The 18,453-nt window shown below is 42.8% G+C and overlaps 1 protein-coding gene across 1 annotated transcript in view; it reads right to left on the bottom strand.

Moving 5' to 3' along the window:
* Positions 1 to 18,453, bottom strand: part of VIPR1 (vasoactive intestinal peptide receptor 1) — a 90,206-nt gene that overhangs the window by 22,935 nt on the left and 48,818 nt on the right. The window contains exon 3 of the mRNA XM_072652045.1: positions 14,314 to 14,421. Coding sequence (XP_072508146.1) covers positions 14,314 to 14,421 — 108 coding nt within the window. The remainder of the gene's footprint in view (positions 1 to 14,313; positions 14,422 to 18,453) is intronic.

The following is an 18,453-nucleotide window of genomic DNA, read 5'->3' as shown; positions in this document are numbered from 1 at the left end:
GCATCTTGAGAGGCAGAAGCACCATGGATAAAGGGGCAGTTTATATGTTTGACGGCTCTGGTTTCTGTTCCCAGCTTTGAAATGGGTCTCCCCCACCCTCTTTTCACAACTTCCCTTTCACAAAGAGAGAAAAGGAAAAAATACAGGGCCTCAGTCAACAGGCTCCTGTCAGATCAGAGAGATCAGATCCCACAGCCCAAGCCTCTGTCACTGCTAATGACTTAAAAATCCAGCTCCCTCTTATGAGAACCTTGAGTCAGGGACCCCAAGAAGAGTATTGCCATGAGCTCTGGGGACAATCGGCCTCTGTCCTTCCAGGGTTCCCAGATGGCTTTCTGGCTACTCGCTGGTGAAAGGAAAAGAAAGCCTCTGTGTGTGTGTGTGTGTGTGTGTGTGTGTGTGTGTGTGTGTGTGTGTGTGTGTGTGTGTGTGTATGTGTGTGTGTGTAGGGGGGTTGGGCAGCTCAGAAATTTGAGCCCTATCCATCCATCCATCCATCCATCTAACTATCTATCTATCTATCTGTCTGTCTCTGTCTGTCTATCTATCTATCTATTAATCTATCTACCTATCTTTCATCTTCAATTGCAATCTTAGCTATGCATGGGAACTCCCAGTATGGACATTTCTTCAGTGGAAAGAGGTAAGCAAATAGTTGAGACAGGCAACTCATCCATAACTTACAGTCTTCGAGAATTGTCCATGGGATTGAAAACTTAAGTGATGATGTCCCTGGTCAGTGTAGGCCAAAAGCAGGACCTGAATCCGGGTCTTTCTGCCTCCAAGGCTAGCCCTCATTTCGCTATGCCGCAATGACTCATTATGTAATACTCCAGTTTTGGTCTCATTGCCTTGGGTGTGCCCTCCAACAATTCACATCATAATATAATTTGATATGATATATAATAGGACATGATATGATGCAACATAACAATATATAATGTGATATCACATTTCATAATGTTATATCATATATTAGCTGTTTTGACAGGCAGCAATATAGCTTGGTGGATAGAGTTCTGGACCTGGAGTTGTGAAGACGTGAGTTCAAATACAACTCCAGATCCCTGTGTGATCCTGGACAAGACATTTAACCTGTCTGCCTCAGTTTCCTCAACTGTAAAATGGGGAGAGTACCAGCACTATCTCAGGGTTGTTGTGGGCATCAAATGAAATAATCCTTGTAAAGTATTTGGCACATAGTAGGTGCTGTATAACTCTTACTCTCTTCCCTTCCTGCTCATATCAATCATAAAATATAACAATGGGTTCCATGTTTATAATACTTTAAGATTTATAAAGGACTACTCCCACTACAACTCTCTGAGATAAAGAATACCATTATCATTAACCTCATTTTTCAGATGAGGAAATAGCCTCGGTATACTCAGTGTCACAAGCTAGGGAGGGTACGAGCTTGGGTTCCAGGGGGAAGTGAAACAAGGCACCGACATATGATTTTTTCCAGAGACAACAGAAATGCTTCCACCGATCCCTCCTCATGGAGGCCAGGGTGATCTCAGGCTCTGCATGCTCTGAGGGGTCCTACACCAAGCTGAAAGCAGGTCTAGGACTGTCCCAGAAGGACAAGGCTGGTGAAGCTTGGAGAGACCCAATAACAGAGAAAGTCACCTTGGATTTAGAAGCTCCCAAGGGGCCTGAACACTGGCGGGGGGGGGAGGGGGGGAGGTGTCCTAGCACTTGGGGGCCCAAGCATTCACAATTATGAGCTCATGAACCCCCAGAATGCTGAAGTCCATCAGTTCAGTTCAGCAAACACTGATTAAACACCCAAAGTAACCAAAGATAGTCAATCTATTCAGTAGGCACACAGGGAAGTATGATAGGACAGGGTGGGATGGTAGGCAAAGACAAGCTGAGAAGAGAATAGTGTGTGTGTGTGTGTGTGTGTGTGTGTGTGTGTGTGTGTGTGTGTGTGTGTGTATGTGTGTGTGAGAGAGATCATAGAATCCTAGATCTAGAGAGGAACTGGTCCTCAGAAGCCATCTAGCCCATAACTCCCATTTTATAGATGGGGAAACTGAGTCCCAAAGAAGTAAACCAAGGTCACATAGGTGGTAAACATCAGGGACCTCTGATTCCTGAAATTTTTCTACCACAAAAGCTGGCCTTTTAAGGGAGAGAAGACTTTTCACAGGTGGAGGTGGGGGAGGAGGTCTAAGATCTAAGATCCCCTAGATCTAGGGGCCAGAGAGTCTATGAGAATGACTGGCATCAGAAGAGGGTAGAACAGATTCCAGGTCACAGAGAGTCATCTCATCTGACTGGAATAAAGATGGTCCAAAGGGGAGTGAGGTATAAACATGGTAGTTTGGAGGCAGATGGCAGAGGATTAAAAGTTTATATTTTATTCTAAAGTCATCATTCAACAAACATTTAAACATCTACCGTGGGGAGATTTAAAAGTTAAATAAAACATGATCTGGGTCCAGTTTTCAGGGAGTTCCATAGTCTAGTAGGAGAAGACCCAAGACCAGATCCTTAAACCCTGCATTACTCTGCCTCTTGGGGCTGTTCTAAGGTAAGTGATTTGTAAACCACAACTGCCCATAGAACAAGAGTGTTAGTTATCATTACGGTTGAATGGACAGGGCTGCTCCTCAGGGTTCATTTATTTGGAATGATAATGATATGGACCCTGAGCTGCCTTGACCACTCTGGTTCCCAGGCTGTCCCAGACTTTAGAGCCATCCAGTTACCACAGGACCTGACAACTTCTTACCTGCCCTTCCCCCATCCTTATCCCCACCCTCATCCCCCAGGGCTTGGACCACTCATCCTACCTCTAACCCACCCTTTTCCCATTCAGAGGCCTGGAGTGGGCAAACACCCTTTCCTCCTCTTCTCTAAACCTAAGATGAAGGTTTGTCAAGGCATTCTTTTACAAAGAAACAAAGGGAAAACAGACAGATGCAAACAGAAGCCAGGGAACCAGGCTTTTGATCTGAACCAAAGGAGCCACAGCTCCACCTTGGACAGGTTTGGCCAGTATGAGACCTTCATTCCATCTAACCTCATCTGGGAAATCTGCCCTCAGATCCCCACTGTTTCTGACCTTGGACATTTTAAGCGTTCTCTTAGTTCTTTCAGCTTCCAAAGAAGTATCATACAATGGAAAGAACACCGGTCCTGGGTTCAGATTCTGAATTCTACCACTTAAAGGCTATGTGACCTTAAGAAAATTCTTTTCTTTACTTGGGTCTCAGTTTCTTCCACTGTACAATGAGGATATTACACTAGATCAGGGCTCTTGGGGGGCCCATGAATAGATTTCAGAGAGTCTATGAATTTGGATGGGAAAAAAATTCCATCTTTATTTTTCACTAACTTCTAAGTGAAATGGAGCATTTTCTTCAATTAAGAATTTAGGCAACAGTATTAGAAGCTAGGGGACGCAGTGGATAGAGCATCAGCCCAGGGAGTTAGGAAGGCTCGTTCAAGAGTTCAAAACTGGCCTCAGACACTTACTAGTTATGTGACCCTGGGCATGTCGCTTCGCCCTGTTTGCCTCAGTTTCCTCATCTGTAAAATGAGCTAGAGAAGGAAATGGCAAATTGTTTCAGTATCTTTTCCCAAAAATAAAAATTCAAATGGGGTCATAGAGAGTCCAACACAACTGAAAAAAGCTGAGCAACAGTACTGAGAGTAAGTCAAGATGGCCTTAGAGGTCCACAACACAAAAAAGGCTAAGAACCCATGGCTAACTAAGATCTTTCTGAGGCTCTTCTGTAGTTTGAGTCTTCTCTTTTCTTCCTTAGTCAAGTTACGTCTAGTGTGAGATCCATCTCTGGGTTTAAGTAAACCTTGCAGGTCCCTGAGATCATGGGATCCGGGCATAGCTGCAGAACTGACATTTTAGCCCTTAACATGGTGTCCAGCACATAGTAGGTGCTTTATAAATGTTTGCTGACTGACAATGATCACCTAGAATAGACCCACCTTCTCACTTTGTAGAAAAGAAAACTGAGGCCTGGAGCGGCTCAGTGAGTTGCTTGAGACCACACAAGGAGTAAGTAGTAGGGCAAGAATTTTAATTCAAGACCCCACCGCCTCAGTTCTCTTCCTGTCATTAGACCCAACTGCCCTAGGCCACAAGTTCCTCAATTTTTCCATCTGCAAAATAGAGATGTTGACACTTTATACTGCTGACCTCACAGGGCTGTTGTGATGAAAGCATTCAGTAAACTTTCAGAGGTTTTAGGAATGGGAGTTATTATGGTTTTTGTCCAAGAGACTTTTGCACCAGATCTTGGGGCTTTCTCTTTTCCCTAATCTCTTGGTCTCTGTGATCTAGACCAGGGTAAGATTTCTTAAGCTGAGGCCCATGATTTTTTTTTTCTCTTAAAATAAATTTTGATGACTCTATTTCTATTTCCTTTAGAATATGTATTTTATTATATGCATTTAAAAACATGCATAGGTTTCACCAGATTGCCAAAGGGGTCCAAATCACAGAAGAATGTTAAGAACCTTTGGTCTGCATCACAAGTTTTTCTAAGGGTTTATGTGAAAGGAAAAAGAGAATGTGCAAGTTCACAAATAAAAGTTGTGCAGATAAAAGCAAATGCCCTGTCCCAGATGGGCGTCCCTAAATGCTTTCAGCTGCTACACATGGGGCTATAGCTCCGAGGCCTTCCTTGGCCCCCATGATCCTTGTAAGGCTGTTATCTACAGTAGAATGGACAGAGTTCTGGACTTGAAGTTGGAAGACTCCTGGGTTAAGTCTTAACTGCAGGACACTGTTTTCTTCACTGTGTGACATTGAGCCAAACACTTTCCTTCTGTAAATATGCCATATACCTCTTGGAATGAAAGGACTTTGTCAAACCTAGAGCATTAATAGAGGCAGTTATATGCCACTAGATGAAAGACCGTCCTTGGAGGTGAAAGAAACCTCGGTTGAAATCTTATCCCTGACAAGTACCCATTGTGTAGCTATGGGAAAGTCTCTTAACCTTGCAATGTCCTGGGCAACTCCCTCTAAGAGTATAGATCACATAGGTGCTGTTCATCTGCACTGAAGGAAGAAATCTCCACACTGGGAAATCCTCAGATGAATAGAACCATGGATCCCACCCACCCCCAAATCCCCAAACTATAAAACTGGGTGTGATTATAAAATGAGATCATAGTTATGTAGCACAAAAAAACACAAAGCTCTGCTCATCCAATGAAGTCTATCAGGAATGCTCCCTCACCATTTCTGCTGAATACAGTCCTTTGAGGCTCAGCTCAAAAGTGGTCTCTTCCAGAAAGCCTCCCTGAGGTCCTCCCAGGCCAAACCAATCTCTCCCTTTTCTGAGTTTCCGTTACCCTTTAATCTCTCTCTTAGGCCCCTTCTTATGTTCTACCTTATGTTACAATTATCTGTGTATGTGTTTCATCTCTCATGTTAGCCTGTGAGCTCCAGGAGGGAAAGGGTTGTTTTTATCACTCTCCATCTTTTCCTGAGTGCCTTGCCACATAATAGATATTTGCTGAATAAGTCTGGGCTGTTTTTTTATAAAAATACTTTAAGGCAGAACCAAGATGGAGGAGTAGAAAGACGCATATACTCTAGCACTTCCCCCACAACCCACAAAATACCTGTAAAAAATGACTCTCAACAAAGTCTAGACCAGCAGAAGTCATAGAACAACAGAGCGAAAGAGGTTTCCAGCCAAAGGTAACCTGGAAGGCCAATAGGAAAGGTCTATCTCACCGGACACTGAGTGCAATGGAGGCCAGCCCTGGCCATGCAGCAAGGGGAGGAACAGGACCAGAACAGTCCTCCAGGGCAGAATCCCCAGCACCGAGGGTCCCAGATACTTCAACCCACAAGCGACAAAGAAAGCTCCAAAGGTCAGTGTAGGGAGGGCTTTCCCAGCTGGGCAAGAGGGGAAGGGGTTCCTCAGGCAATAGCCCCAGGCAACAGCAGAAGGGGCAGCAATAGACTGCAGGCAGCTACACTAGAAGCAACCTGGGTCCATTCTTCAGGCAGCTCAGTTTAAAGCTTCTGGCGGTAGGGAGCAGCTGATCTAATCCTCAGCCCTGAGTGACAGCCCCACCCCTATCCAAAGCCCAGGGGAACTGAGCACCTGAGTCTAATCTCTTGACAAAGGATTCAGAAGTCACGTAACTGGCTGGGAAAATGCCCAAAAAAGGGGAAAAAAATAAGACCATAGAAAGTTACTTTCTTGGTGAACAGGTGTCTCCTCCCATTCTTTCATATGAGGAAGAACAAGGTTTACCGTCACAGGAAGTTAAGACCTCTGCCTCCAGGGCCTCCAAAGTGAACTTAAATTGGGCTCAGGCAATGGAAGAGTTTGAAAAATGAGTTAGCAACTTGCTAAAGGAGAACCAAAAAAATGCTGAGGAAAATAACACCTTCAAAAAGAAGCTAACTCAATTGGAAAAAGAAGTCCAAATAGTCAATGAGGAGAAGGAGGCATTAAAAGGCAGAATTAGCCAAATGGAGGAGAAGATTCAAAAGCTCACTCAACAAAACAGTTCTTTGAAAGAGGGAATTGAGTTCAGGGAAATGAATGACAATGAGATAAATCAAGCAGTTAAAAAACAAAACCAAAAGAATGAAAAAATGAAAGATAATGTGAAATATCTCATTGGAAAAACAACTGACCTGGAAAATAGATCCAGGAGAGACAATTTAAAAATTATGGGACTACCTGAAAGCCATGATCAAAAAAAGAGCCTAGACATTATCCTCCATGAAATTATCAAGGAAAACTGTCTTGATACTCTGGAATCAGAGGGCAAAATAAATATTGAAAGAATCCACTGATCATCTCCTGAAAGAGACCCAAAAAGAGAAACTCCTAGGAATATTGTGGCCAAATTTTGGAGTCCCCAGGTCAACGAGAAAATACTGCAAGCAGCTAGAAAGAAACAAGTCAAGTATTGTGGAAATATAATCAGGATAACACAAGATCTGGCAGCTTCAACATTAAGAAATCGAAGGGCTTAGAATAGGATATTCCAGAAGTCAAAGGAATTGGGATTAAAACCAAGAATCACCTACCCAGCAAAACTGAGTATAATACTTCAAGAGAATAAATGGTCATTCAATGATATAGAGGACTTTCAAGCATTCATGATGAAAAGATTAGAACTGAAGAGAAAATTTGACTTTCAAACACAAGAATCAAGAGAAGCATGAAAAGGTAAACAGAAAAGATAAATCATAAGACTTTCTAAAGCTGAACTTTTTACATTCTTACATGGAAGAAAATATTTATAACTCTTGAGACTTTTCTCAGTATTTAGGTAGGTGGAGGGATTGTACACACACACATACACATATAGACAGAGAGTACAGGCTGTGTTGAATCAGAATAGATGATATCCACAAATAAAATAAAATAAAAATTAAGGGGTGAGGGAGGAAAATACTGGGAGGAGAAAGGGAAAAATGGAATGGGGCAGGCTATAACTCATAAAAGAGATAAAGAAAAATCTTGTTCAATGGAGGAGAAAAGGGAGAAAGGGAGAGGGGAAAAGTGAAGATACTCTCTTCACATATGGCTTAAGGAGGGAATAACATGCTTACTAAATTTGGTAGGAAAATCTATCTTATACTACAGGAAAGTAGGGGAGGAGGCGACAAGTGGGGTGAGGAGAATGATAGAAGGGAGGTAAATAGGAGAAAGGAGTAACTAGAAATAAACACTTTTGGGAAGGGACAAGGTCAAATGAGGGAATAAAAAAATAAGGGGGGATTGAGTAGGATAGAGGGCAATACAGTTAGTATTACACAACATGATTATTATGGAAGTCTTGTGCAAAACGACGCATATTTAGTCTGTATTGAATTGCTTGCCTTCTCAGTGGGGATGGGTGGGGAGGGAGGGAGGGAGAGAATTTGGAATTCAAAGTATTAGAAACAAACGTTGAGAATTATTATTGCATATAACCAAGAAATAAGAAACACAGGTAACAGGGTATAGAAATTTATCTGGCCCTACAGGAAAAGAGAGAAGATGGGAATAAGGGAAGGGTGGAGTGTGATAGAAGGGAGGTCTCATTGAGGGAAGGGGTAATCAGAATGCAAGGTATTAGGGGGTGGGGGGAGGGGAGAGATGGGGAGAAAAATTGGCCATGTTACAAAGTGATGTGAAAGCAATTAGTATTAAAACAATTGACTGAATTAATTACTGAGACTAAATCAGAGACATCTTTAGTTTGGGGGAAAGAATTTTGGTCTAAGTTTCCTAGAGGCAGGTAACTTCAGGTAAAATTTGGCATTGATGGAAAAGTTAAGGTTTTAATAGTAAATTTGAAGCAGGAACTAGAACATGTATAGAAAGGCATATAAGCCACTTAAGACTTGCCTCAAAAAATGTTCCTTAGCCAATGTGAAATTATCATCATATCTGAAACCTGGTTATTGGAATTTGCTATTTTAAGATGCTATGGGACTATTAACTGACTGTTCTCCTGAGTCTAACTCCAGGTATGGATAGCAAGAAAGGAGGTTTGAGCCTCCAATCCATGATGCCAGTAAGCCTGTGAGTTGCTGGTATGAACTGAAAAAGGTGATCTCATTGGAAGGATGGGAGAGCTGCTGTTCAGCCTGGGCTGAGTTAGGATTCTCTTGACTCAAGTTTCTCACTGACACCTGGTAGACTTTAAGCCTCACTGAATGCAAGTGGACAATCTACTCCTGCCTGGAACTGACATGAAGTTGGGGAGATATTGTTTCCTTGCAATGTCCCTACTCTTAGTGGCAATTTCCTGTAGTCAAAAGGTTTGTAAGCTTAATACCAGATCTATTAAATTATAGGTTGTTGGTAGGGGAACATCTGAGGTTAAGTCTAAAATTAAGCTATTAGGCTTAGGACTTTAGACCAACAACAATAAGTTAGGGTCCTTTAATTCTTAGTAATAGTGTGGAGACAATTAGGTCAAGGGCTTATGAAGTTAGCATACATAGTCATTATTTGTGTCTCAGTTGGTTAATGTTTAAAAAAAAATCTTTTGTGGTTTATACTGTAAATGTTTTAAAAGAAGTATCACCTGACCAAAAGTTGGAATTGTTTTATGTGATATGAAGTGTGTTAAAAATGAAAAATAAAACATAAAAGCAAGTTCTTTAAGCATATATAGATAATCACCCTCTGTGAGCTAGGTAGATTTTATGTAAGGTACTTTGCAAACCTTAGAGTGCTACATAACTTTTAGCTATTGTTATCAGAAGGCTTTTTCTTTTTTTACAAGGTTTCTTCATTTCTCTATCTATTTTACAAGTGGAGAAACTGAGGCACAGAGACAGAAAGTGACCTGTCTGTGGTGAGAGTTAGGAAGCATCTGTGTATTTTATGACCATAAAGCTATAGAAATATGTTATTATAACTCTCAGCAAAATAGGTTAGACTTCTTAAAGCCTTAGAGAGTCTTTTAAGTCATATATTTTATGTCCCTAAGACTCAGATTCCCTCCCCACCAACTCCAGGAGTGTACCAGCACATGGGCCATCCAAGCTGGTCTCACAGGCAGAATCCAGGGATGCCCGGGCTCCGGAAGGCTATCTTCTTTGGAAACCCTTTGGACTTGGAGGTCAATATCCAGCTGTAAGGCTTCTCTGTCAGGCATCCAGAGAAGACTGGATTCTCCTTCTAGTCCTTCTGCCTTTCCCCTAATTCAAGCTGACCTGTTGATGAGTGTCCTTCACAAGGGGTCTTCACCCCAGAGGTGGCAGGCCCCCAGCCCCTCCCAGCCCCTGCTCCTGGCTTAGGGAACATTCTCCGTTGCCTCAGATTTAAGAACTCCCCTGGTCCCTAGATACCACAGGAGTCTCCGAAGTCATAGGAATTCGAGCCTGAGGCAGGGCCATGCTAGTGAATGTTTTAACAACCTCTTCTGATGGGGAAATGCCTTCGACACTTATGACATCCTTTACATTTGATTTGCATTGTCAACATTTTCTTCATCACTTGCTTTAGTGTAGAAATCAAAAAAACAAGAAACTAAGTTCTGATTTATAGCATTTGCTGATTTCCAAGGGGTAAACGTTACACTGAAAACTGAAGAATTAGCTCTAGAGCAGGTATGAGCTGGCTCCAGTACCGCTGGCTGGAAGGGTACTGGAGGTCATCTAAGCCAAACGCAGCACATACTGAGTCCCAGGGAGGGGTAATGACTTAAAGTAAATCAAACACCTCAGAACCAGCATTAGCAATCAGGGTCCTTATCACCCTACACCCTTCCCTCCTGCCTTCTGCCCCAAGCCACTTCTAGAACCTGGGCCCCACTCACACTGAGGTATCATGCACCTGGAGCCCCTCTCTTGGTTTAGCTATAACAAGGGCAGTGCAGAGTAACGAAGAGCTGGCAAACTCAAATGAAAACAGAGGCACCGAATGGAGGGTAATTGTGGGCTGCAGGTCACGGTTTTAAAATGTATTATCTATGTTTTGTTGCATTTCTATTTATTTTGTTAAGTACTTCCCAGTTCCATTTCAGTCTGGTTCGGTGCACTCTGAAGTGTTTCCTCATGACCGGGTTTGTGACATCTCTGGTATAACAAACAGATAAACCCTAGAAAATCTGAGTTCAGATCTTACCTCTGATTCTTATGAGCTGCGTGACCCAAAACAATTCACTTCACCTCTAAGTCTTAGTTTTGTCATACGAAATACAGGGATTAAAACTGCCCAAATAGCCAGGCCATGCGGCACACCTTCACAGCACTTAGCACTCGGGGAGGGCAGGTAAAGTGGTGACAGAAGAGGGTATTTGGTGGGTGGGGCCTGTAGAAAGTCTGGGTGCCAACCCAGTGCTGGTCCATTTGATATGCGTTCTGGGATTGTATGGGAAACACTCTTGGGGATCTGGGGGGAAAGGCTAGCACCGTGGGGATCCCACTCACACACTTAGCCTAGGAGAGAGGCACATTCAATCTTCAGCCCCAGCGGAGAGAGTTCAGGCCCCTAGAAAGGATTTTGACCCTTACTACCAGACAGAAAGCCATCTTCATTCCCACCTTGTGTGTCATGAGTACGTTTCCCGCCCCACCCTCCCAGAGCTGATCATTAAAACCTTCCCCAGCCTATGTCCCTGCTTCCAGCTCTAACTCCTATGGCTGGAAGAGGCCTTGGAGATCACCTAGTGGAACCCTTTCATTTTAGAACAAACGAAGTCCCAGAGAAAGGAGGGCTTTTGTTTAGGAAGCCAAGATCTGACACAAATTCACCTGATTTTATTTGGTGTTTATTGGGGGCCTACTATGTACAAAGCCCCACGTTTGGTTCTAAGGATAAGAACATTGATATATGGCACAAGTCTCACACTTAAGGAGCTTCCAGTAAGATATGGACTCTTCACAATCTGCCAGACTTCCTCCCCTCCCCTTCCTCACATTGCTTCCTCCCTCACTCTAATTTCCAGCTGAACTGGCTCATTTTTTGATCCCCATATGTGACATTCCCTCTTCTGTCTCCATGTTTCATGGATAGGCTTGTCCCCCAGGCCTGGAATGTTCCCCCTCCTCAGTTTGGAAGTCTTAGCTCCCTTTAAGGCTCAGCTCAAGAGCCAGCTTTTACAGGAGGATTGTCGTGATCTCTGTTCCATTCTCCCCGCCAAAGCTCCTTGAAGGTGTTAGTGTTCTCCCCACCCCCAAATTCCTTTCCTTTCCAGCCTAAACAGGAGGGAGAAATAGATATTTGAGTGGCCACAACACTGGGCTGAGATGGAGAAGTCCAGAGTTTGTATATCTGTTCTGCCGTTAACTCACTAAGTGCCTTCACTTCCCCTTTCTGGATCTCAGATTTTCATCAAGAAAATGAGAAAGCTGGGCTAGACTGGTAGTTCTCAACCTTTTTTTTGTGTCATGATAGTCTGATGAAACCTATGGACGTCGCAGAAGAATGTGTTTAGACACATAAAATAAGATACATAGGATTACAAGGGAAACCAATTACATTAAAAGACAGTTATCAAAATACTTACAAACTTAAATACTTAAAAAGCCCTGAAGTTAAGAACCCCTGGACTTTCAGAGTCCTTTCCAACCCCAACATCCTGTTTTAAAGTCCTTTCCATTTCTGAGTCGATGGCCCTAAGCCGAGAAGGTGGATAGATGGGAAAGTTAGATGACCAAACAGGCTTTGGGGTAGCAACTAAGAAACCAGGGAGCAGGAATTGAGAATTTTGTTTCAGAAATGCAGGTAGGGAGAATATGGATTGTAGGGTCATAAATCATTACAACCAGAGATCTCAGAGGCCATGTTGTCCAAACCCATCACTTTAGAGATGAAGAAACTGAGGCCTAGAGATTAGGACCCAAGTCTTTCTAACTTCCTCATTCACTATGCAGTGACTGCAGACGGCCCACTGTGGACAGGACACAGAGAAGGACAGCTGATACCGCTTCTGCTCCAGGGCAGTAAACAAGGAGTTCATATCATTTGGCCAGCAAGAAACGAGGACCCCCGAGAAGAGGAGAACTTTTCCAAGTTCAAGTAGAAAAAAAGAACCTTAATGAGAAATTAAATTAGCCCCATTATTCCAGGAAGCTGAGACGATGAGGCCAGTGAATTTATGACTAGCCAATGCTTAGCTATACTGATATGTTCCAGCCGTCAGACATCACTGCCCTATTCACTCACCTAACTTCTATGATCTACTCAGCCAAAAGTAATCTCTGCCTCTTCTAATCTTTCTGTTTCGTCTCACTTTCTTCTTTCTCTGTATCACATCCTACCTTGTACTATCCTTAATCTGTCTACATGTCCTATGCTTTCTGTTACACTGGAAGTTACCAGATGGCAGGGGATATGTGGTTTTTCATCTTTGTATTTTTAATGCCATGCAAGGTCCCTGCACGCAGTAGGAATTTAATAAATATTTGTTGAATTGTCTGGTGTGCATTAGCACACCCTAAATATCGCTGACATTCCCATCAAGGACACAATCCTCCAATTTTGTATTTTCCCAATCACCCTAGAATGCTGTGGCTGAGTTTGTGATGCTTTCCAGGAATGAGTTTGCAAGACCCTTCAAAAGGTGGATAAGACTAGTACCTTAAACCTGGAAAGGACCTTAGAGAAATAAAGTCCAGCACTATCACTTTACAGCTGAGGAAGTCGAGGCCCCAAGGGGGGGAAGAACTTCCCCAAAGTTATGCAGGGATTTAATGCCAGAACAGAGCCTAAAGTCCAGGATTTCAAGCACTGTGCCTGTAATTCAGGAAGCTGTTGAAGTCTAGGGTTTTGTGGTCTATACAGCTGGGCTTTTCAAAGGTCATCTGAACATCAGATTAAATCATATGACTGTAACTGATTTTACTTTTTTTAAACAAAAATAAATTTTACTAAATTAAATAAATTATATTCTGTTCTATAAATTTTTATTAAACATCTTCTATGAACCAGTCTCTGTGCTGGGCACAAGGGATATGAAGATGAAAAATGACATAGTCCCCACCCTCAGTGAGGTATAATCTTTTCGGGGCGGGTGCCACGTATATATAATTAATAAATTGTAACAAGTAATTACCAGTTATAAATAAATAATATACAATTCACAGTCTGATTTAAAGAAAAACACTCCGGCGCCAAACGGTGCCGCTGTGACTAAACTTCCGTTGTCACACCGCCACTGCATAATCTTTTTTGAGTCTGTTTTCAAATTTGAATCAATTATTTTGCCTTTCCTGGAATTCCCATAGCACTTACTGTCTCAATGCCCATTTCAACCCTGGGTCACACTCTGTCCTAACTTGTTCCTTCAGAACCTAACTTTATTCCTTCTGTTTCCCAGACTATGAGGTTCCTGAGGGTACAGGCTCAGGCTGCTATCCCTCTTTCTCTCCTTGTTAGACTGTGGGATCCCCAAGGACAGGGCCCACTTGTGTCTCTCCTTTCTATCTGCTTCATCCTTATCCCTCTCCTCAGATGAAGAACTCTCTATCTCTCTTTCTACCGACTTTCTCTTTCTCTCCTTGGTCCCCCCCTCTATTGCAAACTCCTTGAGTGCAGGGTCTCTGTCTGCTCTTTCTCTATTTCTCTCACTCTATATGTTCACCAAATGCCTTTTTCATTTCTTCTTCCACCAGACTGCCAACTCCTTGAGCCCTCAAGAGAGAGTCTGCTCCAACTACCTGTGGTACACATTGTAGCTGGTCACATCACAAGGCTGGATACACAGGGATCTCGGAAGTCTTGATGACAGGTTAATTGGGAGATCGAGTCAAGCACATGATGTTCCACAGGAGTCAGGGAAAAAAGTTCTGCATACTGACCACTAACCACTCTGCTTGCCTGCCCTCCTCCCCACCCTTAATCTGAAGCCACTTACCCAGGTCTGGGAACAAGAATGTAAAGATCTTGGGACAGGGTATGACGACCACCTGGCCCCAGGCAGCTGGTGGCCAGCAGGTGATATTGTCCCACATCGGCTGGCAGCCTGGAAGGGAAGAGGAAACGTTAAACATGTTCCTGGCCATTCCGGACCATGTGAATCTCATTGTGGTCCTTCGGGCCAGTCACTCCCTCTCTTGGGGACTTGTTTTTCTCATCTCTAAAACAAGGGCATATGGGACAAGGACTAGTTTTGATCAGTGGTTCTCAGAGTGGTCCAGTGATTCCTTGAGTTCCCTGAGACCATTTCAGGGCATCTGTAGGATCAAAATTATTTTTATCATAATAATAATTAGAAGATATTTTAATTTCTAATATGGTGCCTATCCATAGACATAACCTGTATAAGCAGAAGTTGTTTAAGGAGTTTTCAATAATTTCTAAGAGCATAATAGGGTCCTGAGGACAGAAAGCATGAGAACTATGGGGGGATTTCAAAAATTCTTTCACTTTAAATGAATGACCTTATGATTCTTCTCCACTCTCTTCTCATTCTTTCAACCTCTTTGCCTTCTTCCTCAACTTTTATGCTCTCTGTCACCACAAGGTCTGCTAACCACATTTTATACAGACCTTGAAAGTTTCCATCAGGCTTTCCCCACAATAACTTATGTGGTTCATGGGTTACTAGTCTCATTTTAGAGATGAAGGAACTGAAGCCAAGGGTCACAGCTAGTGAGCATATTGACGAATAATCACTCGATATTTATTAAGTGCCAGGCACTGTGCTAAGTGCTAGGGGATACAAAAAGAGCCCCAAAAGGAGCTCACAATTTAATGGGGGTGACAACAAGCAAACAAACATGTACAAAGAAGTTATTATACGCAGGACATATAGGAAAGAGTTAAAAGAGAGAAGGCACTAGAATTAAGAGGGTTTGGGAAAGGCTTCTCATAGAAGATGGGATTTTAGTTGTCACTTAAAGGGAAGTGACAATAGGCAGAGATAAGAGAGAGGGCATTCCAGTCTCGGGAAACAGCCAGAGAAAATGCCTGGAGCTCAAAGAAGGAGTGTCTTGTTTGTATAACAGCTAAGACAACAGTGTCATTGGATCAAAGAATATGTGTAGAATATGTGTCCTGGAGTAAGGTGTAAGAAGACTGGAAAGATAGGAGGGGGCTAGGTTATGAAGGACTTTGAACACCAAATAAAGGACTTTGTATTTGATCCTATAGGCCGTAGGAAGTCAATGGAATTCACTGAGTAGCAAGGTGACGTGGTCAGACCTGCACTCAAGGAAATCCCTTCAGTGGCTGAATGGAGGATGGATTGTAGTTTGCTGTGTTTGTCCTTCGTTCTCAAGGTGGACCATGACATCAAGATGAAGACATAACTTGCAGTTGACTTTGATTTGAGTGAGGGAGGGCTGTGCAAGGTCACCAACCTCACTCTCTTCTCCTGAGCCATCTGGGTCCAGAGGCCTGATATTCATCAGGACGACTGGAGATGGCCCAGGATACAATGAGAGACCCTGGCCCTTTCAGGCTAAGGTCTTACAGCATTCTCACTCAGAGTGAGATACACCCATTCAATGACTAGGTTTCTTTAAGTAGTTGCTCAAGGGATGGCCTCTTTCATCAAAAAAAAAAAAAATCAAACTGGGAGGAGAAGACTCTCAGGGTTCTTGGGTAGAAGAAAAACAATTATCATGGTGGGGAGAGACTGGAGGCAGGCAGACCCACCAGCAGACTGCTATCACAATCCAGGTGTGAGGTGATAAGGGCCTGCATCACAGTGGTGGCAGTACTTTTCATTTCTTCCCTTGTACCCCACCAAACTATAATGTAAGAAAGCAGAAGAAATAAGGAAAAGGCAGAGAGAAAATATGGAATATTTCTGTGATTAATTTATTGATTTGCCTGTCAATGTGTGGCTTCCCATCTCCTAGAGTGTTTCATCACAGTCAGGGATCTTTAGAGTTGAAAGGAAAGAAGGAAGGAAGGGAGGGAGGGAGGAAACATGAAGTGCCTGCTATGAACCAGGTACAGTGCTAAGTACTTTACAAATATCTCATTTTATCCTCACAACAACGCTGAGAGGTAAGTACTATTATCGTTCCCATTTTACATTTGAGGAAACTGAGACAACCAGAGTTAAGTGACTTGCCGAGGGTAGCACAGTTAGTAAGTGTCTGAGGCTGGATTTGAGCTCAGGTCTTGGTGACTTCAGGCCCAGGGCTCTATTCACCATGGAGTCCATGTCCAACCCAACCACTTATGGATAGAGAAACTGAGGCTTAGAGAGGGGAAAGAAGTAGTCCAACTAGTAAATGGCAGAATCTGAACTCAAACCCAGGTCTTTAGACTCTAAATCCAGTCTTCTTTCCACTATTTTCCAGGTGCCCTCCTGAAGTCTATCCTAGATATAAACACATCCTGATAGAAACAATGGGAGTTTGAGAACCAAAGGAAAAGGGCATGTCCCCATTGCTATGGAATATGAGGGAGGGTCACAGTATCTAGCTGGTCTGAGATGGAGACAGCACACTAATAATTCATGAGAGCTCGAAAAGCCATTTAAGGTAAAGATCATTAATTTAGAACAAATCAAGTGTAATTGAAATTTGTGAGAAAGTTGGAAGCCTTCCAGGGAGTGCTGATGTTGTAGGGAGGGAATGGGATCCTGGTCAGATATGGGTGAAACCCAGTGATCGGAAGACTTACAGCCAGAAGGGGGAATCATCTAGACCAACCCCTCTCAATTTAGAGAAGAGGGAACTGAGACCAGGAAAAGGGAGAAGACTTGCTTGTGAAAGTCAATAGATGAGCTCCCTCTGGAGCAGGATCTAGGTCTGTTCTTCCTCTCTCTGTGCCCCCAGCAATGGGCTGGCACAAAAAGGACTCGATGACTTGAGATTCAGTCTGCCACCAAGAGCTCTTTCCACTCAATATGAAATACACATGCTTATTTTCAGGGATACAGGGCAACTGTGTTTGGATAGACGTTAGCGCAATCCCTTGAGCAAGACTGGGCCTCTTGTTTCCATATTTCTCCATTCAAGAAATTTGGTAATCAGGTCTTTTCCATGCCCCCCAAGTCTCAGAATCTTGCTGGAACTGTACTGAAAACCTAGTTGCTAGGAGCTATGGTTTTAGGAAAGACATTAGAAATTTAAAAATAAAAAAAAAAACTGTCCACCTCTGGGGAGGCCCATAGGCAAGCTATCTAAATGTCAGCCTAGCTGGATTCTCTGGGGAACTTGCTTTTCCTCAGTTAACCCCTAGATTCCCTCTCTCAGAGACAGGATGAGCCTTGGAAGCTGGAGAACTCAGTCTGAGGAAGACAGAAGAGAAAGGAGAGAAGGGCATAAGTATTTATTAAATGCCTATGTGCCAGGTAAATACTTAAGCCCAGAAACACAAAATTTGATTAGAACAAGGATTCTAAAACCTCCCCAAGGCATCTGTGGATAGATTTCAGTGTTTCTGTGAACTTGCATTTTCAATGTAACTGGTTCTTTTTTTGTAATCCTATAATTTTGTAATTCTGTAATTCTATAAATTTTGTAATTCTATAAACTTTCATTTTATTTTATGCACTTAAAAATATTAAAAGACTTCACCAGACTTCCAAACAGGTACATTGCACACACACACACACACACACACACACACACACACACACACAAAACTAAGAACCCCTAGATTAGAGCGTTAAGATTCACCTTCTATGAAACAATAAAAGAACAGGATAAAGACAATATATAAACCAGGGTTGGAACTGGGTTTGAGCCATAAGGACTGGAAGAGGTCAGAGAAGTGGGAGAGATGAGTGTGGGTTCTGGTGATCAGGAAAGGTATCTTCTGGAAAGAAGACCTTCCTCAGGCTTTGCAAAAAAAAAGATAGTTTTTGGATAGATGGATGGATGACTGGATGGATAGTTAGATAACTGATTAAGCATTTACTATGTGCCAGGCACTGTGCTCAGTTCTAGGGACAAATATAGAAACAAACAAAAGACTCTTAAAAAATACATTTTTAATGGGGGAAGACAACATATTAAGTGAAACTAGAAAGTGAGAGTAGGGAAAGGTAGAAGGGTGGGGGTATGATGACTGGAGAAGTAGAGGAGTCCAG

Source organism: Notamacropus eugenii, chromosome 1, assembly GCF_028372415.1.
Source record: "Notamacropus eugenii isolate mMacEug1 chromosome 1, mMacEug1.pri_v2, whole genome shotgun sequence".
Classification (NCBI taxonomy): Eukaryota; Metazoa; Chordata; class Mammalia; order Diprotodontia; family Macropodidae; genus Notamacropus; species Notamacropus eugenii.
This window is presented reverse-complemented; position numbering and strand designations above follow the sequence as displayed.